Source organism: Silurus aristotelis (genome assembly GCF_946808225.1).
Source record: "Silurus aristotelis genome assembly, chromosome: 22".
Taxonomy (NCBI): Eukaryota; Metazoa; Chordata; class Actinopteri; order Siluriformes; family Siluridae; genus Silurus; species Silurus aristotelis.
In genome coordinates this window covers 1,548,764-1,575,534 of record NC_139595.1, presented here as the reverse complement: position 1 = coordinate 1,575,534, position 26,771 = coordinate 1,548,764, and the positions used below count along the sequence as shown (strand labels likewise).

General features: G+C 40.8%; 3 protein-coding genes across 4 annotated transcripts; 2 read left to right on the top strand and 1 right to left on the bottom strand.

Annotated features, from left to right (window-relative positions):
- The first annotated feature begins 2,509 nt into the window (after positions 1–2,509).
- Positions 2,510–6,404, top strand: rpl5a (ribosomal protein L5a). Its single transcript, XM_083525218.1, has 8 exons — positions 2,510–2,645; positions 3,063–3,132; positions 4,014–4,129; positions 4,213–4,347; positions 4,523–4,725; positions 5,392–5,569; positions 6,012–6,100; positions 6,246–6,404. Exons 1-8 carry the CDS (start codon positions 2,643–2,645, stop codon positions 6,343–6,345), a joined length of 894 nt encoding a protein of 297 aa, XP_083381344.1. The 5' UTR covers positions 2,510–2,642; the 3' UTR covers positions 6,346–6,404.
- Positions 6,405–7,938: 1,534 nt separating this feature from the next.
- dipk1aa (divergent protein kinase domain 1Aa) lies at positions 7,939–16,595 on the bottom strand. 2 transcript variants are annotated; one of them, XM_083525155.1, is made up of 6 exons: positions 16,179–16,595; positions 12,984–13,118; positions 11,668–11,775; positions 11,211–11,387; positions 9,766–11,052; positions 7,939–8,446 (listed from the first exon to the last, which is right to left on the bottom strand). In XM_083525155.1, the coding sequence occupies exons 1-5, from the start codon at positions 16,230–16,232 to the stop codon at positions 10,240–10,242; spliced, it is 1,287 nt and encodes a 428-aa protein (XP_083381281.1). In that variant the 5' UTR covers positions 16,233–16,595; the 3' UTR covers positions 7,939–8,446; positions 9,766–10,239. The 2 variants fall into 2 exon arrangements, with proteins under 2 accessions (XP_083381281.1, XP_083381282.1); XM_083525156.1 differs by having other exon boundaries at positions 9,808–11,052; positions 16,179–16,584.
- A 1,815-nt stretch (positions 16,596–18,410) lies between these two features.
- On the top strand, positions 18,411–25,088 carry mtf2 (metal response element binding transcription factor 2). The gene is made up of 15 exons (XM_083525118.1): positions 18,411–18,706; positions 20,258–20,459; positions 20,588–20,669; positions 20,869–20,961; positions 21,431–21,531; positions 21,647–21,795; positions 22,275–22,370; positions 22,755–22,823; positions 22,934–23,057; positions 23,157–23,224; positions 23,380–23,550; positions 23,678–23,780; positions 23,997–24,055; positions 24,135–24,233; positions 24,469–25,088. Exons 1-15 carry the CDS (start codon positions 18,702–18,704, stop codon positions 24,833–24,835), a joined length of 1,788 nt encoding a protein of 595 aa, XP_083381244.1. The 5' UTR covers positions 18,411–18,701; the 3' UTR covers positions 24,836–25,088.
- The last annotated feature ends 1,683 nt before the right edge of the window (positions 25,089–26,771 follow it).

Below are 26,771 nucleotides of genomic sequence, written 5' to 3'. Positions count from 1 at the left end.
CCCCATGATGAGTGAATCCTCAAGTCTCAAAATGAACAGAAGACCCTCATGGGCAAAGTCCTAAAGCAAGTTGAAGCCCTATAAAGAACCTCCTGGGTGCTCAGGGAGCTTCTAGTGGGCAAAATCTCATGCTAGCTAAAAATCCTAAGGTTTTGGTTGAGCTTCAAGATCGGCAGTAGTGACGAGTCGTTCGTAAGTGATTCGTTCGCTTTGAACGAGTCTTTAATGTGACTCAAAATAATGAGTCGTCTCAAAGAGTGATTCGTTCATTTTCTACTGGACAGGAAACGGAATTGAGTAGTTCATCTCGTGACTTTTCTGGTCCGAGTCGTTCGTTATTTTATCATGTGAGTCCCATAGAAGCTAAATCTCAGAATTATTGTTACGATAATTATGGGAGTCACGTGACAAAAGCATAAACGACACGGACCAGAAGATATGAGAGTTGAAGCCCCTCATTCTGTTTATCACCATTTGTCTTTAACCTTGTCGTCATATTTACATTATTGGTGTTTGGGGATCTGATTATTGAAAAATTTAACATTTTATTTTATTTCTGATTAAAATAACCAAACGCCTTAAATGACTCCAAAAAAAGATTCGCTCATTTTGATGAACGAGAGTCAAAGAACTGAGTCACTGATTGGCAGAAAGTCTTGTAATGGGTAGAAGTTCAAGGGAAAAGTCCCAACACCAAAAGAATCCAGATAGTAAGAAGTGTAAGTTTGTAATGTAGGCAGTGGCGTATTTCCAGATGGTATTGAATCAAACAAATCAATCCAGTGAAAATGGTACTTTAAAAGAATCGAATACAGAGTCACAGTGTAAAAAGCCACCGGGAGTCATGTGACCTGGGGTCTGATCTTCACGTTGTGCTTTTAAACAGAAGGTTTAGTCCGATTTCTAAATCAAATCAACTTAAAACACTTCATAATCTTCCATCTAAGTGCTTTGTGGAACTTCTCCTTGCACTATTAAAACCACTGTGATATCACACGGAGCTTCTCTGAAGTTAATCCGAAGCCAGAAAAATAAATGAGAGGTAACCAGCATGTAACTATCAGTAGCTAACACACTGAGATATTATCACTGCTTCCTGGAGTTTCACCTGACAGGCTTAAGTCAACCATGTCTGGGTTTAATCTCATACACACACACACACACACACACACACAAAACCCCGATTTAGCTCTCAGGAGCAGTTGTGGAGGAGGAAGAAGCGTGTAATTAACCACCTCTGCTGGTTTAAAACAGGTGATGAGCTCACAGATGACTGAGGCGTTTCCCTTCAGCTGATTTTCCTCAGAGGTACAGGACGGGGAACACGATCACTTCCTGCAGGTGTGACGGGCGTCGACTGCTTCATGAAGTCAATAAAATGAAGATCGTTCGAATACTGTGGACTTCCACAAACCTCCATCATTATTATTCATCCAAAATTTAGAGATAATTGCGATTTCTGATATTTTTCTTGTACCAGTTAAACACCATTTCTTAAATAGACTCATAGAAATTCAGGCTGAAATGATGTTTAAAGCTTCTTAAAGCGGCCGTAAGCAACTTTTTAAACGCTAACACAAGTCAATGCGTCTTCCAGCCTGGGAACCGTCTGCTAATGTCCTCATCTTAATTTTATTTATTTATTTATTTTTTTTATATATATATAAGAAAACGAACTATTTGGAATGACGAGCTCTACAGCAGGAGATCTTTCACACACTTCCAAACCATCCACTTCATGGAGCAGATCTTCATGGATCCGGCTTTGTGCATGGAGGCAGTGTCCATGCTGGAACAGGTTTCCAAGTTAAGTTCAAAGTGAAGGGAAAATTTCATGGCAGAACTTTTAAAGACGTCTTAAATGATAGTAGTAGACAATAGTTTAAGACGTCTTTAAATGCTTTTTTAAAAAATTTTTATTAATAATATTAAAATAATAGATACATTTAAACAAGTATTTAATGAATTACAAGAGGTGAATTACAATAAACAAACAAACAAACAAAGAAGATTCACCCCATAACGGACAGAAGCCCCAGAAAAAAAATAAACAAACAAATAAATGTGATTAAACAAACAAACAAATTAATAAATAAAGTAGATTGACCCCAGAACAGACATCCCCATGGAGACATAAATAAATAAATAAATAAATAAATAAATAAATAAATTTATTCATTCATTAATTCATTCATTCATTCATTCATTCATTCATTAATAAAAAATGACCCAAAATATAATAAAAAATAAAGTGTGAAATTATGTCCGCCACCTAGTGGACATTTTAAAGATTGCAGACCCCCCCCACACTTTTTTTCCCCATCAATTCGAACACAACAAGTAAACTGAAAAACTGAAAACTGAAAGAAATTATTAATTTCTCGTGATTAATCGCGTGTTCATTAATGCGTTTCATTCTTGTTATTTTGCCTCCTTCTTTATTTCTGTACATGTACAAGTTCTTTCATCGCTGCACTTCTTCCTCCGGGACGCATGATGGCGCACTCTATTTTCCCACAGCTGTTTTTTGTACTTCCGGCTGCGCGCTGCTCCCCCTCTTCCTTTTCCTCAGTGCAGCGGGAGCAGTATCGGAGTCTGAAGACTTCATCTCCTGATTAAAGGAGAAACTAACGATTATAAAAATGGTCAGTAAATAAATCGGACGCTCGGGAACTCAGTGTGTGAATGAGGAGGGCGGATGCGGGGTCACATTTCAGTCGGATGGCGGCGGATTCGGTTATAATTCAGTGTTGGAGCTCAAACCCGAGAGGCTGCGGCGGTGTTTGTCTTTTCAGTCCTTCTAATAAAAGTTTTTCTCTCCTTTTATTGATCATAGTTTATTTTACACGGATACCGTAAATGAAATAAAGAACTGGGTCGTGCACGTGCCTTTTCAGTTACACCGGTACACGTTTTAAAAATATATATATATTACAGGCTCACTTCCGGGAAGTTAGTGACGTCATCAAACACGTGGTCGCCTTGCTGTTTATAAACCTCAGATCTGCTTATATTATTATACTCAAATGTAATAATGTTTTCTTCACTTCATCTTTTCCCAGGGGTTTGTCAAGGTGGTGAAGAACAAAGCGTATTTTAAGCGATACCAAGTGAAATTCAGGAGGAGGAGAGGTAAAGAACTCTTACATTTTTATTATATATATATATATTTTATATAGTGTATATGTACACCAGTCCAGTGGCTTTAGTTCACTGATCAGAAGGTCGCAGGTTCGAGTCCCACTACCAGTGTCGGGCCCTTGAGCAAGGCCCTCATACCTCTGTGCTCGCGAAGGGCTGTAGCATAGCTGCCCCTGAGCTCTAACCCGGAGGTCTGACCCCGGCTTCCTCACATCACTGGAATATGAAGAAAGAATTAAACTGCGCTGTAGTGACGAGTATAAATCACCTTTAATCGAACACTGCACTGCTTTTCTGAATGCAAATTAAGCGATAAAGAATATTAAATCGCGTAATTATCATGAGGTAACTCGTGTTTAATCACGAAGCTTTAATCAAATTACAAATCCTCAAAATTACAAAGTCAATTTTTTTTACTTAATAAATTTTTTTTTTTATAAAATTCAAGTTTTTATTACTCTAATCAACATGGAGAAATATGGATGTTTTATGCAAATGTATGTTTATTATTCGTGAAACCGAACTCGACCTAGGGCACGGGAATCATCGCGACGCCAAACGGAACCTTTGCTGCGTTTCCACACGGACGGTTTTAAGTGCTGGAATTCGGTGCTCGATTTGAGACCCGATGCAAAACGAATGTTTAGCTATGAAAAGTTTATTTATTTATTTTTCTTTCCATTTCGCCTCTTTTATATTTATGTATATTGTTAATAAAAATGGCGAGGCCGAAATGCGCGCTGCGTTAATGCGTGTTAATACAAATCAGTGGCGTTAAAACAAACGTGTATTTTGCCAACTCTGATATAATATATATATATATATATATATAAAAATAAAAAGATGACACTGGATTTTTTTTTTTCCTGCAGAGGGGAAGACTGACTACTTCGCCCGCAAACGTCTCGTCATCCAGGATAAGAACAAGTACAACACGCCGAAGTACAGGATGATCGTTAGATTCTCCAACAGGGATATTGTTTGCCAGGTGACGCAGAAAGAGCGATGTTTTGAACGTGCACCGTGCGGTTTTTGAGGTCCTTTACAAGTAAAATGTTTGTGTTTGTTCAGATCGCATACGCCAAAATCGAGGGCGACGCGATCGTCTGCGCTGCTTACTCTCACGAGTTGCCGAGATACGGCGTTTCTGTGGGACTGACCAACTACGCCGCTGCCTACTGCACAGGGCTGCTGATGGCACGTCGGGTAAGAACCGGTTCCTGTGTGGTGATATCACAGAGAACGTGTCTGCTCTTCAGCAGTCTCGCTCTCGTCTCATTGATCGTTTTTAATTACTGAGTCATGCGGTATATCGTATAAACAGTGCACTGACCCCTGATCTGCTCTCCCTCTTCCCGTTCCTCTTCTCGTTCCTCTGCAGCTGCTGAACAAGTTTGGTCTGGATAAGGTGTACGAGGGCCAGGTGGAGGTGACTGGTGAGGAGTTTAACGTGGAGAGCATCGACGGCCAACCGGGAGCTTTTACCTGCTACCTGGACGCTGGACTCACCAGAACCACCACCGGGAATAAAGTATTCGGAGCGCTGAAAGGAGCAGTGGATGGAGGGCTGTCCATCCCACACAGGTCAGGACACAATCAGATCTCTGACTCGGTCTTGCATGTGAGAGGTGAAGCGTGCGAAAAGGTGACGTGCAGAGCAGAAGTACGAGTTCTTCATAAGGGAGAAAATAAAGCTCGAGAGAGAAATACAGAGAAGTCCAGACGAAAGTGTAAAAACTGATCGGCGAAAATATCATCTGGATTCACGAGCAAAAGTGCGGCCTGTTGAACGAAAGCTGACGCCAGGAGAAAAGCTGCAAAAGAGCGAAAGCTGATTTAGCAAAGATTCCTGTCCGAGTGTGACGTCAACCCTGCACGTGAATAAAAGTCTGATCCAGCAAACTGTAGAGCGTGAATGAAAATCTGGTCTAGTGATGGAACTGTGGCCTAAAGAGAGAATGAAAATCTGATCTAACACACAAAAAGTGGCACATAGAGCGAATAAAAGTCCGATCTAGCAAACAAAAGTTGACCAGTAGAGAGCAAATGGAAATCCGATCTAGAAAACAAAAGGTGATGCATAGAGAGCGAATGAAAATCTGATCTAGCAAAGGAAAGGTGACGTATAGAGAGCGAATGAAAATCTAACAAACAAGAGGTGACCATAAAAATCTGATCTAACAAATGAAAGATGACTCGGTTGAGGTATTTTATAAGGAGTCTCTGACGCCACCTCCTGGTGTTTTTCAGCACTAAGCGGTTCCCGGGTTACGACTCGGAGAGCAAAGAGTTCCACGCTGAGGGACACAGGAAGCACATCCTGGGCCTGAACATATCCGAGTACATGAGCAGCCTGATGGAGGAGGACGAGGAGGCCTACAAAAAACAGTTCTCCCGCTTCATCAAGAACGGCGTCACACCTGAATCGGTGAGAGGAACACACCTGTATATATACATACACACACACACACACAGCTTCTTGATGATGAGAATCCCTGCACTGATCGGATGAAGTCAATCCTTTGTTCCCTGATGCAATGCAGTGATTTCAAGACGGGACTGAGAGAAGCTTCACACACACACACACACACACACACACAGAGGTTTTCAAATTCTTCACACTTTATGAAAAATAAAGATTTTTGTTCGTGCAAATTTAATTTTTCTAAATTAGTTTGGTCAAAGTAAATCTTTATCGTAACAATACAGAATTTGTTGCTTAGTAACAATAAGAACATGCACATGTCTCTCAGAAACCATACCACATGTAGGTGTTTCCACAGGCACGTTATCACGACGTGTCCACATACTTTTGGCGATACCGTGTGTGTAGATTTAATAGTGGTGTAACCTGAGCGTGTGTGATGCAGGTGGAGGAAATGTACAAGAAGGCTCACGCTGCTATCCGTGAGAACCCGGTACACGAGAAGAAGCCCAAGAAGGAGGTGAAGAAGAAGAGGTGCGTTCTTGAGTTTTCATCATCATATGCACATAGCACAGCCACTAGAGGGCAGTGCAGCGCATCACTAGTGTTTGGTCTGTTAAACACGTGGAAATACTGATATTTTATTTGATATATTTTTCCGGAATGTTCCGTGTCTCAGGTGGAACCGTGCTAAACTGACTCTGGGCCAGAGGAAGGACCGCGTGGCTCAGAAGAAGGCCAGCTTCCTCCGAGCTCAGGAAGCCGCCGCTGATGAATAAGAGACGCTCCAGAGAAAACGTGTGCACCTTTCTCCAAATAAAATATTCGGGAAAAGTAACGTTGGGGTTTTGTTTCGAATTTCTGTAAAACCGCTCGCACTTTTTTTTCAATCAGGAAAACTCTAATGTATATATACTTCATCATCAAGCCCTTGTAGAGATCAGATCGACTCGAGTCGTTCTATATGTTATAATGTTTTCATACTCACACATTATATGGAGATGAGCATTGGGACACTTCAAGCAGTATGTGGTTCTTGAACTAGGAGACCCAAATCTGTTCCAGCATGACAGTGGCCTTGTGCACAAAGCCAGCTCCATGAAGATCTGCTTTCCAATTATTGTGTGTGTGTGTGTGTGTGTGTGTGTGTGTGTGTGTGTGTGTGTGTGTGTGTGTGTGTGTGTGTGTGTGTGTGTGTGTGTGTGTGTGTGTGTGTGTGTGTGTGTGTGTGTGTGTGTGTGTGTGTGTGTGTGTGTGTGTGTGTGTGTGTGTGTGTGTGGAAGATGTTCTGCTATAGAGCACCAACCCTATAGAACATGAATGAATGTGAAGGCTGACTGCACCCCAGGAACCTCCTCAGTACCTGGCTTGAATAAGTGGCAAATTAATCCATACCAATCCTATGCTCACGTGTTCACAAACTTCTGACCACACCCTAAATATATATATAAAAATAAAATGTGTGTTAAATATTATTTAAAAGGTTTGGGAATGAAACACTATAAATCCTGGGTATCAAAAGTTAAAAATTCTGAGAATTGTGTTAAATTATTTATATAATAATTTTAAATTCTGTCAAAAAAAAAAAAAAAAAAAGTTATTGCTTGTGCTAAATTACTATAATTTTTTATTATTAATATAGTTTATATTTTTATATCCAATTTGTAAAAAAAAAAATAATTAAAGTTTCTCACTTTATTGATAACCTGAGAAGATTCTGGAATTAAGAGTCTGCGTGTCTTTGATCGTATATAAACCGCATTATTTAATCTGCGTATTTCCATCTCCAGAACATCAGCCCTCTTCCTCACATCCTGCTCCCTCATACATCTCAAAGCACACAAGCAGATCCTCATCCGGTTCCCTCACTGTACCTTCTGATCGCTGTGCTGCTCCTCATCTCGTTCTCCTCCACAATCAGTACGAGAACGTGACGGACTTCGTGTCTTAAAACTCGTCTGTTCAGAGGAACTTTTTTCTGATTAATTTCAACAGTTAAACAGCGATTTGTTCGTCTTGATTTTATGATCACAAGGGTTTCAAAGGCGTCTTTAAATAAAATGCATTATTATTTTTTTTATTTAAGACAATTCGGAAACAAAACAAATCAGAATAAACATTTTTATATTTAATTATCTATTATAATATATAGACGAAAGATTGTAAGGTGCAATTTTAAATATTTAAAATAAAACAATGTATTAGTCATTAAAATGTATACATTTTATGTCTATATATTTTAATTATATATATTTGGTCAACAATATTTAAAGAGCTTTAAGTACAGATAATAAATTAATATACAAATATTATAATTGAATATTTATTGTTGTAAAAGTGCAGTGTAGAAGAAAAGAGAAAGGTCAGCAGAATAATGCGACAAAATACTTTATTGTGCAAAGTCATGCATTTATACTTCCTTTTTTTAAAAATAGAACCATTGTTTGTTTGTTTGTTGTTCATCTTTATCCAGCAGCAATGATGTTATACAACAGGTCGTTCGTGTGATGGCACAGGACAGGAACCCTTAAAAAAAAAAGAAAAAAAAAAAAATCCGATCCTAAATCCTGAATGAGGTCTGCCGGTGTGGGAATCATGTCGAGTGTAACGGCAGCATGCAGCTCCAGGAGCTCGGCGTCGTTAGTGTCGTTAGTGTCGGAGAGGACGGCGGTGCGGTGGTGGACGTGTTCGTATGCCGTTAGTCACATCACGTGTTTGTCATTAATGGAAGAATACGACCTCTATCATGGTCAATGTCAAAGGTCCACACACGCTTCATCATCTTTCAGACATGGAGGCATTCAGGTTTTTTTCCTTCATATGACCTTCATACGTATGTCACAAATATATTACTTACACACACTCACTCACACTCACACACTCTCACTCACTCTCACTCACTCACTCTCACTCACACTCACACACACTCACACACACTCACACACACTCACACACACTCACACACACTCACACACACTCACACACACTCACACACACTCTCACTCACTCACTCACTCACTCACTCACTCACTCACTCACTCACTCACTCACTCACTCACTCACTCACTCACTCACTCACTCACTCACACACACTCTCACTCACACACACTCTCACTCACACACACTCTCACTCACACTCACACACACTCACACACACTCACACACACTCACACACACTCACACACACTCTCACACACTCTCACACACTCTCACACTCTCACTCTCTCACTCTCTCACTCACTCACTCACACACACTCTCACTCACTCACACACACTCTCACTCACTCACACACACTCTCACTCACTCACACACACTCTCACTCACACTCACTCACACTCTCACACACACTCACACTCACACACACTCACACACACTCACACACACTCACACACACTCACACACACTCACACACACTCACACACACTCACACTCACTCACACACACTCACACACACTCACACACACTCACACACACTCACACACACTCACACACACTCACACACACTCACACACACTCACACACACTCTCACTCACTCACTCACTCACTCACTCACACTCTCACTCACTCACACACACTCTCACTCACTCACACACACTCTCACTCTCACTCACTCACACACACTCTCACTCACTCACTCACTCACACTCACACTCACACACACTCACACACACTCACACACACTCACACACACTCACTCTCTCACTCACACTCACTCACTCACTCACTCACTCACACTCTCACTCACTCACACACACTCTCACTCTCACTCACTCACTCACTCACTCACTCACTCACACTCTCACTCACTCACACACACTCACACTCTCACTCACACACTCACACTCTCACTCACTCACTCACACTCTCACTCACTCACTCACACTCTCACTCACTCACTCACACTCTCACTCACTCACTCACTCACACTCTCACTCACTCACTCACACTCTCACTCACTCACACTCACTCACACTCTCACTCACTCACTCACTCTCACTCACTCACTCACTCACTCACTCACTCACTCACTCACTCACTCACTCACTCACTCACTCACTCACTCACACTCACTCTCACTCACTCACACTCTCACTCACTCACTCACACTCTCACTCACACTCTCACTCACACTCTCACTCACACTCTCACTCACACTCTCACTCACACTCTCACTCACACTCTCACTCACACTCTCACTCACACTCTCACTCACACACACTCACACACACTCACACACACTCTGAGCTGATGTTGACTGGGACACTGTTTAAAACTCTCCTGCTATTTTCTCTGCCAACATGTATTTATTTATCCTCAAACTTGTAAAAGACCCGAAGACGCACTAAAGCTAACCGTCGGACGAGGACAAAAGTAATGGTGCCCTGGAAAAAGGAGAATGGATTACCGTAAACCACAGGAAAAGCCTCTTTTGCTCATTATTCTTGAGTCAGACACCAAAAGAGGACGGGGCTCTCCTGCAGGAGGAGATGGGTTCAGACAGAGGGGCGTGGCTAACTAAATTATAACACCATGAGAATATTATAAATATCAAAAATGTTGCAAACGGCAGCTTTATTCGCTGTGAGAGGATCACCGGTACCTTCGAGTCCAAAGAGCAAGTCATTGTGTCAACACGTGAGACGCCAAAACAAACACGTTTTTTGTGTAATGTTAAGAGTCGTTGGTGTGCGAGATCTGCTTCCAGAGCAGCATCTTCAGGTTGTTGAGGATGAGCGAGTGCTCCATCTGCATCTTCTCTCCGAAGCCCGTGAGCTCCATGCAGGCATTTAGCTGCCTTTCCAGCTCATCCTGGAGGCTCCCCGGCGCCCCCTGGAGCAGGAAGTCCTCCAGCGCACTGCAGGCCCGTGCCAGGTTTGTTCGGCTCGGCTCGGGGCTGCAGCGCCGCTCGTCTTGGCGACACGTCGTCTCGCAGTCGCCGCCGTACACGCAGTCCGAGTCCTTCTGGCACGGCCGAAGCCCCATGACGTTCCTGAAGGCCTCCTCCGGCACGACGTGACGGCGGTTTAACAGACGCAGCTCGTAGCGCTCGGTGTATCCGAAGCTCTCTGGCTTCATGTCGCACAGCAGGAAGGAGCCGAACATCCCATGGAAAACGTCCTCCACCAACTCCAGCAGCCCGATCGAGATCTTCGCCTTGCGAGGCCACGACGGCGCGAAGAAGTGATCCAGCCCGCGTCCCAGCACCGCCGTGATCCAGGGCTCGAACGCCGCAGACAGACTAAGGCCGTACAGCGGCGTGTAAGCGACTCGCTCCGCTACGTAAAGGTCGCCGCAGAAACCCAGCAGCTTGGGGGTGTGACTGCGTCCCTGCAGGACCACGCTCAGCAGAACCTCGTCCAGCTGCAGGAGAGCCCACGCCGACCGAGCCTCTGGGAGGGACACGCGGCCGTCTTTATCGGCATCCGCAAACACCAGAACCAGAGAGACCAACGCGGTGAGGTCAGCCTGCTCTCCAACCTTCGCCTAAAGATCACAGAGACGCTAAAAATTATGAACTGTTTTGCAACCACCACCATGCTTCACCACCACACAAACAGAGATCTTTGAGTTAAAATTCTACACATTAATAATATTCACTAGTAATGCATAAATATTAGACTGAATGGTACCAGTCAGCGTACCTTCACGTGACCGTACACCATCTCTTTGAACTTCTCTACAGACGTTCCTCTGGTGGGTTTGTCGAACAGCGTCGGCTCCTTCCTCGGCTCCAGCTCTTCTCCCAGCTCGTAGTGCAGTACTTTACCCAGCTGGCATTTGATCACCACCTCCACGTCGCCCCAGCTCGCCGTGTACACCTGGAGAGGAACGTGCAGAGGAACTTTAAAATCTCTGTTTCCTACATTTTCTATAGAACACGTTCTCCCCCACATGTATTCAAAGTATTACTTCAGGTTTCATAAAACACTGGTCAGTTAGCGGAAGAAGGACATATGGCATCCCAATACTTTTGGCCATATCATGTATAAAGCTACAGTACAACCAACCTGAATACAAAGAACTGTTTAAAGAGGGGCACAAACTTTTGCACCCAAATCCACTCCAGTTCCTCAGTGGTGTTTTTCTCTGAATGCTCACCTGATGGTTGGGTTTGTTGGACAGACACCTCCTGAAATACAGAGAACCTTTTTCACATAGACTGCTGCAGGCCGAGCCGTCGATCACACCTGCCCTGTACTTATCACACTGGGAGGGAAAGGAGGAAAGGGGGAGGAAAAAGTAAAAGAAGGAGGAGAGAAAGAGCAGGACGTTAGAGACCCTCAATATTTGTACGGTGAGAGTACAGTGAAAGTATAGCAAGAGTACAGCGAGAGTATGGTGAGAGTACGGTGAGTATGGTGAGAGTATAGTGAGTGTATAGTAAGTATGGTAAGTGTATTTTGAGTATGGTGAGAGTGGTAAGAGTATGGTGAGAGTATAGTGAGTATGGTGAGAGTATAGTGAGTATGGTGAGAGTATAGTGAGTATGGTGAGAGTATAGTGAGTATGGTGAGAGTATAGTGAGTATGGTGAGAGTATAGTGAGAGTATAGTGAGTGTGGTAAGAGTATGGTGAGAGTATGGTGAGAGTATGGTGAGAGTATGGTGAGTGTGGTAAGAGTATAGTGAGTGTGGTAAGAGTATAGTGAGAGTATAGTGAGTGTGGTAAGAGTATAGTGAGAGTATGGTGAGTGTGGTAAGAGTATGGTAAGAGTATGGTGAGAGTATAGTGAGTGTGGTAAGAGTATAGTGAGAGTATAGTGAGTGTATGGTGAGAGTATAGAGAGTATGGTGAGAGTATAGTGAGAGTATAGTGAGAGTATAGTGAGTGTGGTAAGAGTATGGTGAGTATAGTGAGTGTGGTAAGAGTATAGTGAGTGTATAGTGAGAGTATAGTGAGAGTATAGTGAGGGTGGTAAGAGTATGGTGAGTGTACGGTGAGAGTATAGAGAGTATGGTGAGAGTAGAGTGAGTATGGTGAGAGTATAGTGAGTGTATAGTGAGAGTATAGTGAGTGTGGTAAGAGCATTGTGAGAGTATGGTGAGTGTACGGTGAGAGTATAGAGATTATAGTGAGAGTAGAGTGAGTATGGTGAGAGTATAGTGAGTATGGTGAGAGTATGGTGAGAGTATAGTGAGTGTATAGTGAGAGTATAGTGAGTGTGGTAAGAGCATAGTGAGAGTATGGTGAGTGTACGGTGAGAGTATAGAGATTATAGTGAGAGTAGAGTGAGTATGGTGAGAGTATAGTGAGTATGGTGAGAGTATAGTGAGTGTATAGTGAGAGTATAGTGAGTGTGGTAAGAGTATAGTGAGAGTATGGTGAGTGTACGGTGAGAGTATAGAGAGTATAGTGAGTATAGTGACAGTACGGTGATATTAACAGCGATGTATTGAGCAGAAGTGCAGACTCACGATGGTGGTGTAACAGTCGTGCGCTCGACACAGCTCTGTGTAAGACGAGTACTGAACATACACCACCCAACTCCCCACAAACACCGCCAGCCAGGTGAGGAACAGATACTTCATCCGCACGTACGAGAGATGAACCTGCACACACACACAGTTCTTTAAGTGTTTACTGGTGGAGGTGAAAACGAGTGAGCAGAAAAACAAATCAGGAAGAAAAAACAATATTATTTATTTACTCTGTACGGCGAAGCCACCGAACAAAGTGTGTGTTTGCTACGTGAGCATTTTATCGGATGAACTTTACCCGAGCCGATCCGGTCACGCAAGGTGGGGATGATGTGCCCAACAAAGTATTTATTTATTTATAAATGATTTATTAAGTGAAATAAAAGCTCCAGTTTCTTTTTTGTTTTTATTTTTACACCTTTAAATTTATGTAACACCGAAACTCTGAGCCCATTTTTTTATCATCATCAAATCAATGGTATTTATATAAGTTTTTTGGAAGGTGGCAGCTTAGGGGTTAAGACATTGGACGGTAGACCTGAAGGTCATAAATTCAAATCCCAGCAGCACCAAGCTGCCCCTCCTTAGCCCCTGAGCTGTCCCTCCTCGGCCCCTGAGCTGCCCCTCCTCGGCCCCTGAGCTGTCCCTCCTCGGCCCCTGAGCTGCCCCTCCTCGGCCCCTGAGCTGCCCCTCCTCGGCCCCTGAGCTGCCCCTCCTCGGCCCCTGAGCTGGTGTTCACACACAATATTCACACTTTGAACACAGTTTTAACGTTCACTGAGGGTGGACTCACTTTTGTTGCCCCGTTATTTAGACAATAATGTCTGTATGTTGTTCTTTTTTCTTTTTTTTTTTAGAGGACAGTAAATCTGTACTGATACAAGCTGCACGTTGACTCTAAAATATATCCAACAGTGATCTCTATAGTTTTGTCCCAGGAGAAAACCATCATATTTATGAATATTCACAGTGGGATTGTGTTCATGAGCTCGGAATCCTGAAAAACCAGAACATTTACCTGTGTTTGAAACTAAAACCACGTTTCATCTCGTGTAGCAATGAAAAACTCGATTTCTATTACGTGTCAGAAAGAAGCCCGAAGGCAGGCTGAGTCACATGACCACAAGATCACTTCATAGCAATTCAAAACAAAGTTGAAGGCACACAGATGAATTTTTAAGATGTGTGAGCATGAAAATTTCCCTTCACTTGAACTACGAGATCCAAACCTGTTCCAGTATGACAATGTGCACAAAAGCTGGAAGATCTCCATGAAGATTCTGGTCCGTCTGCAGTTTGCAGGAAAGCATCAGACTGCCATTTCCACCGCAGTAATTATTTCTGCAACGTGTCCCTGCTTTTTTTCCCCTCGGCTTCGAGTCCGATGTTGTTCCCGCAGACTGAGCGTTTCTGCTGCAGCCACAGGAATTACAGACTGCACCACTGACACACGGAGACGCCGGCTGCACAAACACTCCCGTACGCAGACAATGAAAAGATCACCACCAGAGAAACAAGAGTTCCCTTCATGAACACCATTAACTTCAAGTTTCTTAAATAAAGTACAAGTTTATGGACACCTGAACATCCCATTCCACACTTCCAAAAGTCTCCATTTTCTGTTATTAATATTATTATTATTATGATGATTTGAGATTCATCCCAAAGGTGTTCAGTAAAGTTGGAGCTCTATAGCAGGAGATCTTCCATACATTTCCAACCCATGGAAAGCAGATCCTCATGGAGCTGGATTTTGTGCACAGGGGTACTGCCATGCTGGAACTGGTTTTGAGCCTCATAGTTCAATGAAGGGGGTCATTTTATGCTTCTGCACCCAAAAGACGTCCAATACAAATGTGTGCCTCCAACTTTGTAGTAACAATTTTTTTTTGGGGGGGGGGGGGGGGGGGGGGGGACCACATTCCTGGGAGAAAGGAAAAAAAAAAAAACTTGTCCCAATACTTTTGGTCAGATCAGATTTATTTGGAATGACATTAAGCGAGTGTACGAAGGGAAATGAACGGAATATAAAACGTTACAGGAAGATTCTTTTACTCGGGAACGTGTAATTGTTTGCTCAAATTAACCAGTTATTTATTTCCACTGTATTCATTTTTTTTATAAAAAAAAAAATAAACAAACTGCTCTGGTTTTAAACAAATGCTGCGTTTTCCTCCCATTCCTTCAGTAAAGCTGTTCTTGCCATTTAATAAAAGTAAAAAATGAGAAGTAAAAATCCAGAATCTCCAAGAATTAACCTGGAATTTGTAATTTTTTTCACAGCAAAAATAAACAAAAAGTATTGAATTGTGTTCCTTTGGGAGGTTTAAGGGTATAAATATAAAATAAATATAAATATAATATTAGGGCTACAACAACTAATCGAATAATCGATAATTAAATTAGTTGTCAACGAATGCTGTTAACAAGAGCAAGCGTGCGTCTCAAGTCCTTCAAAGCATGTGAGCATTTTATATTAAACACAACAAAGAAGACTGTAAAATTGTGCAAATCGGAGCTTTAAAGAAAGAAACAAACCAGTCAGAGTGAATGTTTAAAGACAAATTAGCTTTAAAAACATCTACATTAAAGATTGTTTAACTCAATATGTAGCGTTTGCATTTTTTTAAAGTTCACTTTTATACATAAATACCCTGAATTAGAGTTTTATATAGTTATAATAGGCTAAACATCTGATTTAAAAAAAGGAAGAAAGAAATCGTCTGCTTAATCGATTGTCAAAACAACCGATAGTTTGAACCCCCAATATAATACAATATTTAAAGAAATTATATAAATAAAAAAATACGAGTTTTACTAATATATATATATATATAGTAAAAACCATGCAACAAAAGTATTCTTTTAGTATTGGTGATAAACTTGATCTCAAAATAATGGCATAATGACCAAAATGTGAGTTTTGCTTAATCAGAATAAAGATTTTTAGATATTTTCTTGGTATTTGTAAAATAAATTGTCATGCACTTCACTATAAAAAAAAAATACTCAATTTCCTTTGATGTCTCTGGCCTATATTTATATAATTACAGTGAAATTAAGATGTAAACACGTTTCTGGATGCATGTGAATTGTATTGTTTTGCTAAATTTGTGCAGCTCCATTATCATGTCTATAATGAATGAAAGGAGAGGGGGAAAAAAAGAGAGAGAAAGAAGAAAAACTACCCACGTGAAAGAGGTAGGACTTGGTGATCCAGGCCCGTGCAAACAGACCTCTCGCCATAGCAGAAACAGTTCATTTCAATAAAGGCATGGACCTGCAGAAGAAGCAGAAGAAGCAGAAGAAACCCAGAGCAGCAGCAGCAGCAGCAGGAACCGCAGTTTCCTGCTCCCTGCACCGCGTCATCCCGCACACACACACGACCTCAAATCCTCAACCTGGACATTTCTCCTCCTCTTCTTTTTGCACGGCGCTTCTCGAAGCTCCAGGAGCAACCTGGATCTTGTAAAAAAAAAAAAAAAAAAAAAAAAAAAAAAAAAAGAAAATCCCTGAGTTTCCTGGATGACCATATGCTGCTTCTTTCAAAAGTACCAGGTTCATCCCTTACTTCCGGGTTGGAATGGGATTTGTTTTTACGACATATCGCGTTTGAATCCGGCAGCGGTAACGCTCTAGTCAAAAAGCAAATATTTCTTTTTTTATTTTAATTTTTTTATTTATTTTAAGTAGCAAAAATATATCTAAAAATGCTGCGATTTGTTAATATATTTGAACGATAAACAATCAAATTTAGTTTTGGATAAATAAAGACATTATTGGTGCTGGATTTAAGATGCTAGTTTTACGACATTACGCGCTTTTATGCGGCAGCAAACAAGCTGTGGATAAAAAAACAAACTACAGGAAGAAAAAATAAAAATTAACACAAATATGTTAAAGTAACGTATCCTTATAAAAAAAAATGCATTTAATTTCTAAAATAGCTAAGGATTGACATGTATCCTGAAGTCTACAGTTTTAAAGCAATATTATTTTATTGCTATATTGAATATTGAGCTCTTTGAGTTTTCTACATTTACACATTTTAAGAAGCAAAAAAAAAAATTTCAATACCATCACATTATAATTTCATATTTCCTGTTTCAAATCCCTGTCAAAAATAACAATTATTACCCAACTATATGTTTTAAACGAATCAAAATCTGAATCAATTCTGTCGCCGTCGAAAAACGTCGATCACCTCGAACCTCAATCATCTACTCATCTGTACATATTAACAGAATAATAATAATAATTTAAAAATATTGCGATTATAAAGAAATAATCAACGACAGAGTGGTGTGAAGAAGCAGATTGACTGCTACCACACTAGCGTTGATTTATTTCCAATAACCGCATATGTTTAATTTCACATAAATTAGATTAGATAAAGTAAAAAACCCTGGATTTTTCCAGGTAAACGTTTCTGGTTTAGCTTTTATTTATACAATAAATAATTTTCTTCCCAAAATATGGACAACCCCCAAACTAGAAAGCTTTTAAAAGTATATGTATTTAGAAATTAAGAATCGAAAGGCCATTAACTACTAAATCTATTTAGTAATATGCATAATTTTTTTAAAATATATTCTTTATTTCTGTTTTACTGTGTTAAAAAAAAAAAAAAAAAAAAAATCTCCCTTAACATGAAGAGACGCTTTACACACTCTATTTCAGCTGAAATACTTGGAAAATTTTGCCTAAGATGTTTTTCGGTAGTTGGAAATTTCTTCTTTCCAGTTCATTCCAGAGCAGTTCAGTAAGATTTAGGTGCGGTGTCTGGGCAGGTCGTTTCATGATGAATATCACTCCAGACATCTGTCTGCTCACTAAATAACACTTACAGAACTCAGACGTCCGATTCGTTTTTTTTTTTTTTGGTCTGAATATTGACATTATTGTCATTGCCATATTTTCATTATTGGTAGTTGGTGTATGAAGACGTGTTTGTGGATCTGCTTATTGAAAATGTAACATTTTATTTTATTTCTGTTCAATTTGTTCATTTTGCATTTTGATGAACGAGATTCAGAGAACAGTCTATAAAACGCACTCTGTATTTCTATGTAGCATCAGAGAAATGCAAAATCTATCTATCTATCTATCTATCTATCTATCTATCTATCTATCTATCTATCTATCTATCTATCTATCTATCTATCTATCTATCTATCTATCTATCTATCTATCTATCTATCTATCTATCTATCTATCTATCTATCTATCTATCTATCTACCTTTTTTTTTCTTTCTTTCTTTCTTAACATAAAACCTGCCCTTTTATGTGAAGACGGCTGTCTTTTATATAATCTCTTACGAGCCCCGCCCCTTCCCCCCACTTCCTCCGTGACCCACGTGGGCAAGTGGGCGGTGCCTAACAATAAACGTCTAAGTGGGCGGGGTGTGTTTTTTTCCCCCTCCTTGTAGTTTTTTTTTCCTGTAATCCGAAAAACGGGTGGTGAAAAAAACCCTGACCAGCTCCAGACCTCCGCCCCACTTGATTCGTGCTTTCCCATAATGCACCGCGTCTCAGCGGGAAACCAAAATGGCGAGGCTGAAGAGAGAAAAACACTCGGCTGGTGTGTTCTGAAAAATCCGTCAGGAGCCGCGAGTCGCTGAGAGAAACCCGGCCGGGGAGGAGAGGTTCACACACCCCGTGGCTTTAATGCTTTTTCCCGTGTATGCATCATTCTGAGCGCTGGAAGTGGCCGAATGAGGTAACACTGCTTTTGAATGGGAGTGTGTGTGTGTGTGTGTGTGTGTGTGTGTGTGTGTGTGTGTGTGTGTGTGTGTGTGTGTGTGTGTGTGTGTGTGTGTGTGTGTGTGTGTGTGTGTGTGTGTGTGTGTGTGTGTGTGTGTGTGTGTGTGTGTGTGTGTGTGTGTGTGATTTCCTTTTTGAAAAATAATACAAATAAAGCTAAAATACACACATTCACACTGCACACATCCCCACAGGGACATGATCCTGTCTGCAAATTCATAAAAAAATTAAAATATAAAACCCCATAAAATATTAATTATAATTTCATTAATAAAAAAATAATTTATATATATATATATATATGTTTTTAGCAATTATTATATAGTGGGTAATGTAACATGTTTTAGGAATCATTTTGGAAATTTTAAAAATATGTTCTTTAATTCATTATTAACTCATTCATATTTTTAAATAATTTACATATAATTGAAATATATGATAGAATCAGTGATTAATTTCTGCAAAATGACAAAAGTCTGATAAATGAACTGTTTTATAAAAAAAAACAACTAAATATATATATATATATAATTAAATCTGTAAAAAAAAATGTGTATATAACCCTAAAAAAAATCTTATAACTGAGTGTGTGTGTGTGTGTGTGTGTATATGTATATATATGTGTGTGTGTGTGTGTGTGTGTGTGTGTGTGTGTGTGTGTGTGTATGTATGATTTTCACTTTTTTAATTAGTTTCAATGAAAGTTGTTGAAACGCAGAGTTTGATGGTTTTTGAGACACCTGCACGTTCCTTCTGTTTCTATGTAATAAACTTGGTAAAAGGCAAAAACACACATCGGGACAGTGGGTGAGTGAATGAAAGTTCTGTGGAGTCCAAACAGAACATTTTTTATCTCTACCAGAAGAACTTTTGTGAGATGAAGAAGAGGAGAGAAGATTCCCTCACCCTCACATGGAGGTGGAAGTTTAATGGTTTGGGGTTGTTTTGGTTCCGGAAAGTGAAAGTAAACCAACACGGCTCCCAGTCCACACTTCAGCACCGTGCAGTTCCGTCTGGACTGCGGCTCATTGGAACCGATTTCACAGTACAACAAGACAATGAGCCGAAGCAAATGTCTGAGTTCTATAAGTGTTATTTAGAGAGCAGACAGACGTCTGGAGTGATGTTTATCATGGAACCACCTGCCCAGACACCGCACCTCAATCCTACTGCACTACTGTGAGATGAAGAAGAAGAATCTCCATCTAGTGAAGTTTAACAGGAGGCACTGCAAAGTGTTTCAGCTTCGGATGCTGAAAGTGTGTGAAGCTGTTCTTCATGCTAACGAAGGATTTTTTAGAGAAAAGGAATCAAAACAGCTGCACATTTATAGATGTTTGTTTCAAGGAAATCTTAGGAATATGCGTGTGTCTCTCAAAAACCATTAAAGACTCGATGTTTCCACCGTTTTACAGGCTCTGCCCCATAATACAGTTCATTTCATTTATTTACATATATATTTATAGATAATCAATGCAAACTTTTCCTCTTCTAATTTTCCCAACAGAGACTCAACAGTCGTAAACAGTCCGAGCTCCCATCGCAAGTCTCCGTCTCTTCGCCAAGACGACTCTCCCGTGTCCTTGTCCAAACTCTCGCTCAGAAATGGGCAGAGCGACACGGAGAAGCTCGCCAATAAGTTCGAGGAGGGCCAGGATGTTCTAGCTCGCTGGTCCGATGGCTTGTTTTATCTGGGGACAATCGCGAAGGTAACCGTTCGCTGTGGGCCGTTGTATCAATTGATTTACGATACTGTAAATGTTCTCTAGCGGGTGATGACGTCCCGAATCACGTTTTTCTGGCGTTTCCGCGGTATTCTGGCGTTTTCTTCTTGCAGATAAACAAACAAAAGCATTGCTGTTTTGTGATTTTTGAAGACAAGTCGAAATCTTGGGTTCTTTGGAAGGACATTCAGACGGGTACGTGGATCATTTAAATATTGAGTTTAATACACACTATAGACATTTGATTGGTTAGTTGCAATGTGGCTCCGCCCACACTTTTTACCATTGTATATTGCTGAAAAAAAATAAAAAAATTTAACTGTTTACTGATGCATGTTATAGAGAAGGTGAGGTGAGGTGAGGTTGTGTGTGTGTGTGTGTGTGTGTGTTACAGGGGACAGTGGAGGGGAGATGCTCTGCACTATATGCCAGAATGAAAGCTCAGAACCACCCAATGAAATGGTCATCTGTGACAAGTGTGGACAAGGTACAGGTTCCTGAATGAACTTCTCCTCATCACGCTGCATCCTCTTTCTTTTCCCTCTCTTTCTTTTATTTTTATCTCTCGCTCTTTTCCATTCTCTTCTCTTTCTTGTTCCCTCTAATTAAATTTTTCTCTCTCTCTCTCTCTCTCTCTCTCTCTCTCTCTCTCTCTCTCTCCACTTCTCTTTCTCTCTCTTTTTTTTCCACCTTCTTTCTATCTCTCCCCCTTCTCTTGCTATCTGTCTATGGCAAAAATGTTGCAGCTTTATCTCTGAAACCTCTGAGACTCCTCCCATTAGAAAGTGTCACCATGTGTGCTGTTGCTATGGAAACGCTCGCGTAGGTACCTCTATCGTGTCATTTATATAAACCCATGATCCGATGCAGTTATAAGAATCGGGTCGGTGTACCGAGACGGGTACAGAGGGCGTGAATTCGTATCATTTTACAAACTCTGTTCCGTTATGGTGCAGGATATCACCAGCTGTGCCACGCGCCCGTCATCAATGCCAACGTGATCGCGTCCGATGATAAATGGCTCTGTCGGGAGTGCGTGTTCGCCACCACGACGAAGGTTTGCTGCTCGGAAACTTGTTTTACTCCACGACACTTTACCAACAATCGTTGTTTGAAAGTTTTGTTCTACCGGTGGAAAGAGGTGTGTTTATTTTCTGGCTTTTTGATTTCAGAGAGGAGGCGCGCTGAAGAAAGGGCCGAACGCCAAAGCGCTGCAGGAGATGAAGCAGTCACTGCCTTATTCCGTGAAGGACCTGGTGTGGGACCAGGGCCATAAAACCAACATCCAGCAGTGTTACTGTTACTGTGGAGGACCTGGAGAGTGAGAACTTATAAAATACATTAAAGATACATACGAAGCAGCTACTCATGTGATCTGCTTTTACGATGCAGTGCGAACCGGTTTTATTAATTTTTAATATTTGCATCGGTAAAAGTCGATTTTTGAATTTTACATATTATACACACATATACAGTAGCTTTTTTCCTTTATTTTCCCCCAAATTGTTACCAAATAGTGTGTTATGGTGTGTGTAACTGCCTGTCGGTGTAAAACACATTTTTAAAAGTAACACACTTTTGTTTAGTTTGTCGTCACTGACGGGGTGTGTGTGTGTGTGTGTGTGTGTGTGTGTGTGTGTGTGTGTGTGTGTGTGTGTGTGTGTGTGTGTGTGTGTGTGTGTGTGTGTGTGTGTGTGTGTGTGTGTGTGTGTGTGTGTGTGTGTGTGTGTGTGTGTGTGTGTGTGTGTGTGTGTGTGTGTGTGTGTGTGTGTGTGTGTGTGTTCCTTCTCTTTTCTACAGGTGGTATCTGAAAATGCTGCAGTGTAACAGATGTAAACAGTGGTTTCACGAAGCGTGCATTCAGTGCTTACAGAGACCCATGCTTAACGGGGACAGGTACACACACACACACACACACCCACACACACCACACACACACAGATTTTTATGATAAAAATCATAATTAGTTCATAATTACATTCGCACTTTTAAATACAATATAAACTCAAAATAATGTGAGGATGAACAAAACCAAAAGTGGAAAAAGAAAAAAGTAAATATACTTTAAATGGGATGTAAAAAAAAACAACAATAATTAAAAAAGAAATTAAGAAATAATTTATTAAATAAATAGGTAAATGATGATATATATTTATATTATTTATATAGTTTTTATTATATATATATATATATATATATATATATATATATATATAAGATTTTAATAGTATTTAATTATTTTTTTTTTTCTCACTTCATTCCTTCCTTCTTCTTATGCAGGTTTTATCAGTTTATATGTTCAGTGTGCAGTAGTGGACCGGAGTACCTCAAACGCCTGCCTCTGAGATGGTGAGTTTCAGGACTGAAGTGTTAATAATAAATATAATAAGTTTTATATTTATATATAATATCAGGAAGCAGGCTGTTTTTAAATCGTTTTTCTCCTGGTGTATTTACAGGGTCGATGTTGCACACTTAAGTCTCTACAATCTGAGTGTCATTCACAAAAAGAAATATTTTGACTCTGAACTGGAGCTCATGGCTTTTATTAATGAAAACTGGGACAGACTTCAGCTCGGAGAGGTACATCCTCACGCCACGTCACGTCTCAATCACGTCTGATCTGTTACGTAAAATCTCTGCCGCTTTTCTTTTTTTTTTTTTTTTTTCTTCCCCCTCCAGCTTGCAGACACGCCCAAATCAGAGCGGTATGAACGAATTCTGGAAGCACTTAACAGCAACCCGTCCATGTAAGTCTATGCTGGATTGTGATTGGCTGGAGGTTCAGGTGTGAATGCTGGATTGTGATTGGCTAGAAGTTCTTCACCTTCACATTATGCAGTAACATTCATCTAGCCCTAAAGTGTGTGTGTGTGTGTGTGTGTGTGTGTGTGTTCGGTTTCAGGTTCATGTCCGGAAAGGAAATCAAGAAGAAGAAGCACCTGTTTGGGTTACGGATCCGCTTCCCTCCGTCCCCTCAGAACTCAGAACCGCCATCGGACCGGGAGCAGGAAAGAGCCTTACATGAGATTAAGATTAAAGGCAGGAAGTCCATGAAGCCCCCTCATGCTAACAGGTGAAATAAATTCTCATCCCGGTAACGGACAAGTCGCTCGCGGTTTGTCCTTTTGTGGGCGTGGCCTATTTACGTTTTGATTAGAAAGTTAGTTTGGTGCTGAGAGAGGGTTCGTGTTTTTATTCAGCACACTCTCCAATGGAGTGGTGAAGAAAGGGAAGAGGAAACATCGCTCACACTCATTCGAGACGCTGGCCAAGCTGAGACGATCAGAAGAGCTTCTGGCACAGGTGAGGATCCAGAATTTATACTCCAGCAACTACAATTATTACAGACGGAAGGATAGACGGGTGAATAGATACAGACACAGATTGGATGGATGGATAGATAGATATAATAGATAGAAATAATCTATAAATCAGTTTTTCTAAATATTATTTTTTAAGTGGATAAACATTTTAATTTTATTAATTAAAACATTTTTTTTTACATTTCTCTTCACGTAGAATCACATGAAGTTCCCGACTGCAGAAAACAGCTCACTGGACGTGACGACGTCTAAAAGGTAGCGTGTGTTTTTGTGGAATGAAACTCTCTTGTAATTTGACGTCTCTGTAATGCGAGGCGTTTTATTTCCTACGCAGCGTCAAAGCGGAAATGTTTGCTCCGTCATCGAGTACCTCCGACGCCGACTCCGTTAGTGCCACCACTATGAGCGAAACTACCTCAACTATCGTATCAAGGTGCTGTTCCCTTCATCTTTTTATGAAAGAAAAAAATAACGTTTACTTGAGTTACGCCAGGTTCCGAAATTCAGCCTGAAAATGATCCTGATCGTGAGTTTACGCAGAAAAGCCACGATCGGGAAAACTTGATATGAATACCTTATCGTTGCTATGGTAACTGTTCATTCACAGGAACTGAGAGGGTATGGAGAGAGGGGAAAGATGAGAGTGAATGCTGTTTTTTCTCTTTTAGTCTTAGCAGCTCCAGCAGGACTCCGGTTCCTCAGCCCCCGGTCAAAAGGGGCCGAGGACGTCCGAGACGAGCGCTGCAGCCCCCCAACCCCGAGATCCCCCCGTCTGCCCCTCAGCCGCCAGACACCACTCCCTCTCCGCCGCTCACGCTCTCACCCGCACCGCTCTCTCGCTTCCCCCCGACCTCCATCACACAGGGCCTGGACTCTAACGCTCAGCTCAGCCTCCTCAGGAGCTCCATCAGCAGCTACTTCGGCGCGGCCGGGCGCATGGCGTGCGGGGAGAAGTACCGCGTGCTGGCGCGCCGCGTCACAGACGACGGCAAAGTGCAGTACCTGGTGGAGTGGGAGGGTGTCACTGCCTCCTAAAACCCCCAAACCTCCCCCAACACACACACACACACACACGTTCTCCTTCTCTCTAAAGAACTGTACTATTTTGGTTTGACATTTCCCTCTTTTTGCTTTTCTTTCTTTCTTTCTGAGTTCACTGACCCCACACACACACACACACACACACACACACACACACACACCATTCAGTTTCAGGTCTTTCGAAAAAAAAAAAAAGATAGAAAGCGAGAACTATTAAACCGTGCCTCTTTTTCATGACAAAAAAAAACCAACTGCCTTGTAGGTCGTAGATGTCACACGGTGCCACACGTCAGACACTCGAGTTTGTGACGCTTTTTAACACCCCTTTGACCACTTCCTGTCGTCCTGCTTTGCCTCGAAACCACCTGCAACCCCAGCCGTGATAAATTCATTCTGTATGTGTCTGTTGGATCGGGGTGGGGTTTTGGCATGTTCAAGTACGTTGAAGACAAATTTCTTCCAAAGGGTAAAACAGGACTGAATTTCTTTCATAAGAACGAAATAATTTCGAGGCAATACCGAGGAAGCGTTCGGTTTCACCCGGACGTTAAAGGAAGTCGGAAATGGGTGCGTTTGGAACGTATTTAACACGAATATTTCACCACGGAAAACTCGCCGTGCTCACGTGTTGGCACCCTCCAAAAAATAAAAATAAAAAATCAGATGCTGTATGATGCTGCAGATTTGAGGATTTTTTTTTTTTTTATCTGTTATGTATTTCTCAAATTTTATTTTATTTTTTCTGTCGAGACTCATTTGAATAGGGCACTTTTTAAATAAATTTTAATTAAATAATATACCTTTTTTTTATATATATATATTTTATAAATTTGACTCCACTTTGATTGCACATCACTTCGTTTATCCAGGGTTCATTTAGACTAATTCTCAGATTTTTTTTGTGAACAGCATTAATTCTGGAAGGGGGCGGGGTTTAGATTGGGGGGTGTGGTTAGAGTGGTTGTTGATTTTGCATTTTTTTTTTTTTCCCTGTTATATTTTTTTCGTTTCTTACCAAGACGAAACTGCAGACGAAACTGTCCAACGTTTTCTGGCGAGTCAAAGCCGAGAATTTTTAGTCTTTTTTTTTTTTTTTTTTTTTACATCGTTTTGTTCCGACGTAAAATGACGCACAACATTCGGTCAGGGATGTTTGAAAATTTTTGTTGCCGATCTTTAATTTTTTTTATTTAATTTTTTTCATCCTATGCAATTTGATATAAAAACATTTTTTCTTTCTTACAATTTTTTCATCTGTAAAATTAAATGGCAATATTTTCACATGCAATTCTTTCAGGCTTTTTTTTTTTTAGTCTCAGTGATGTTTATTGCGTAGGAGAAGAAGAAGAAAAATCCTGTACAGTAGCGAGATGTTCTTCAGTTCTTAACCTTGAGACGTGACCTCATGCATCAACGTTCTCGTCACGGTGTAGAGGAAACTCCACTTTAATCAGATCTGTCAAGAAAAAAAAAAAAAACCTGAGACGTTCTTTCGCTGACCTCCTCGTCTCTGTACGTTCTGCTCAAACACATCCGCTTCCAATATACCAAACCTGCGATACTCACCCTCAGTATTACAACTCGCTCAGACCTTCAGCGTAGAGTTTTTCTTTAACAAACCTGCCGTAATTACGCTCGAATTTAGCATTAATCGCTCAGTCGGTTCCGAAACGTCGTTTTGTCCAGTTCAGACCGTGTTTTTTGTTTCTTTTCTGGATTCCCTGTGTTTTTAAAAACAAATAAATAAGTAGAAAAATAAATAGTGTTATTACCCCATTTGTCTCTGTATCGGAGCAGGAATTTATTTTATTTTTTTTCCGATCTCAACACTGATACCTCTTTATTTCAGTACAAAGATTTGTATGAAATGTTTCTTGTTCCTTTCATGTGCTATTACTACATTCATACAGCTTTGCTTTTGTTTTTATTT

Excerpts from the sequence above, each read along its gene's own strand:
- dipk1aa (XM_083525155.1), bottom strand. The coding sequence starts at position 16,232 with ATGGCGAGAGGTCTGTTTGCACGGGCCTGGATCACCAAGTCCTACCTC. Across the intron at positions 11,776-12,983 it reads ACGACTGTTACACCACCATC|TGTGATAAGTACAGGGCAGG; the intron begins GTGAGTCTGCAC and ends TTTCCCTCCCAG. Across the intron at positions 11,053-11,210 it reads TGGTGTACGGTCACGTGAAG|GCGAAGGTTGGAGAGCAGGC; the intron begins GTACGCTGACTG and ends TGTGATCTTTAG.
- mtf2 (XM_083525118.1), top strand. Across the intron at positions 20,670-20,868 it reads TTGGAAGGACATTCAGACGG|GGGACAGTGGAGGGGAGATG; the intron begins GTACGTGGATCA and ends TGTGTGTTACAG. Across the intron at positions 20,962-21,430 it reads CTGTGACAAGTGTGGACAAG|GATATCACCAGCTGTGCCAC; the intron begins GTACAGGTTCCT and ends GTTATGGTGCAG.
- rpl5a (XM_083525218.1), top strand. Across the intron at positions 4,726-5,391 it reads GGGCTGTCCATCCCACACAG|CACTAAGCGGTTCCCGGGTT; the intron begins GTCAGGACACAA and ends GGTGTTTTTCAG. Across the intron at positions 6,101-6,245 it reads AAGGAGGTGAAGAAGAAGAG|GTGGAACCGTGCTAAACTGA; the intron begins GTGCGTTCTTGA and ends TCCGTGTCTCAG.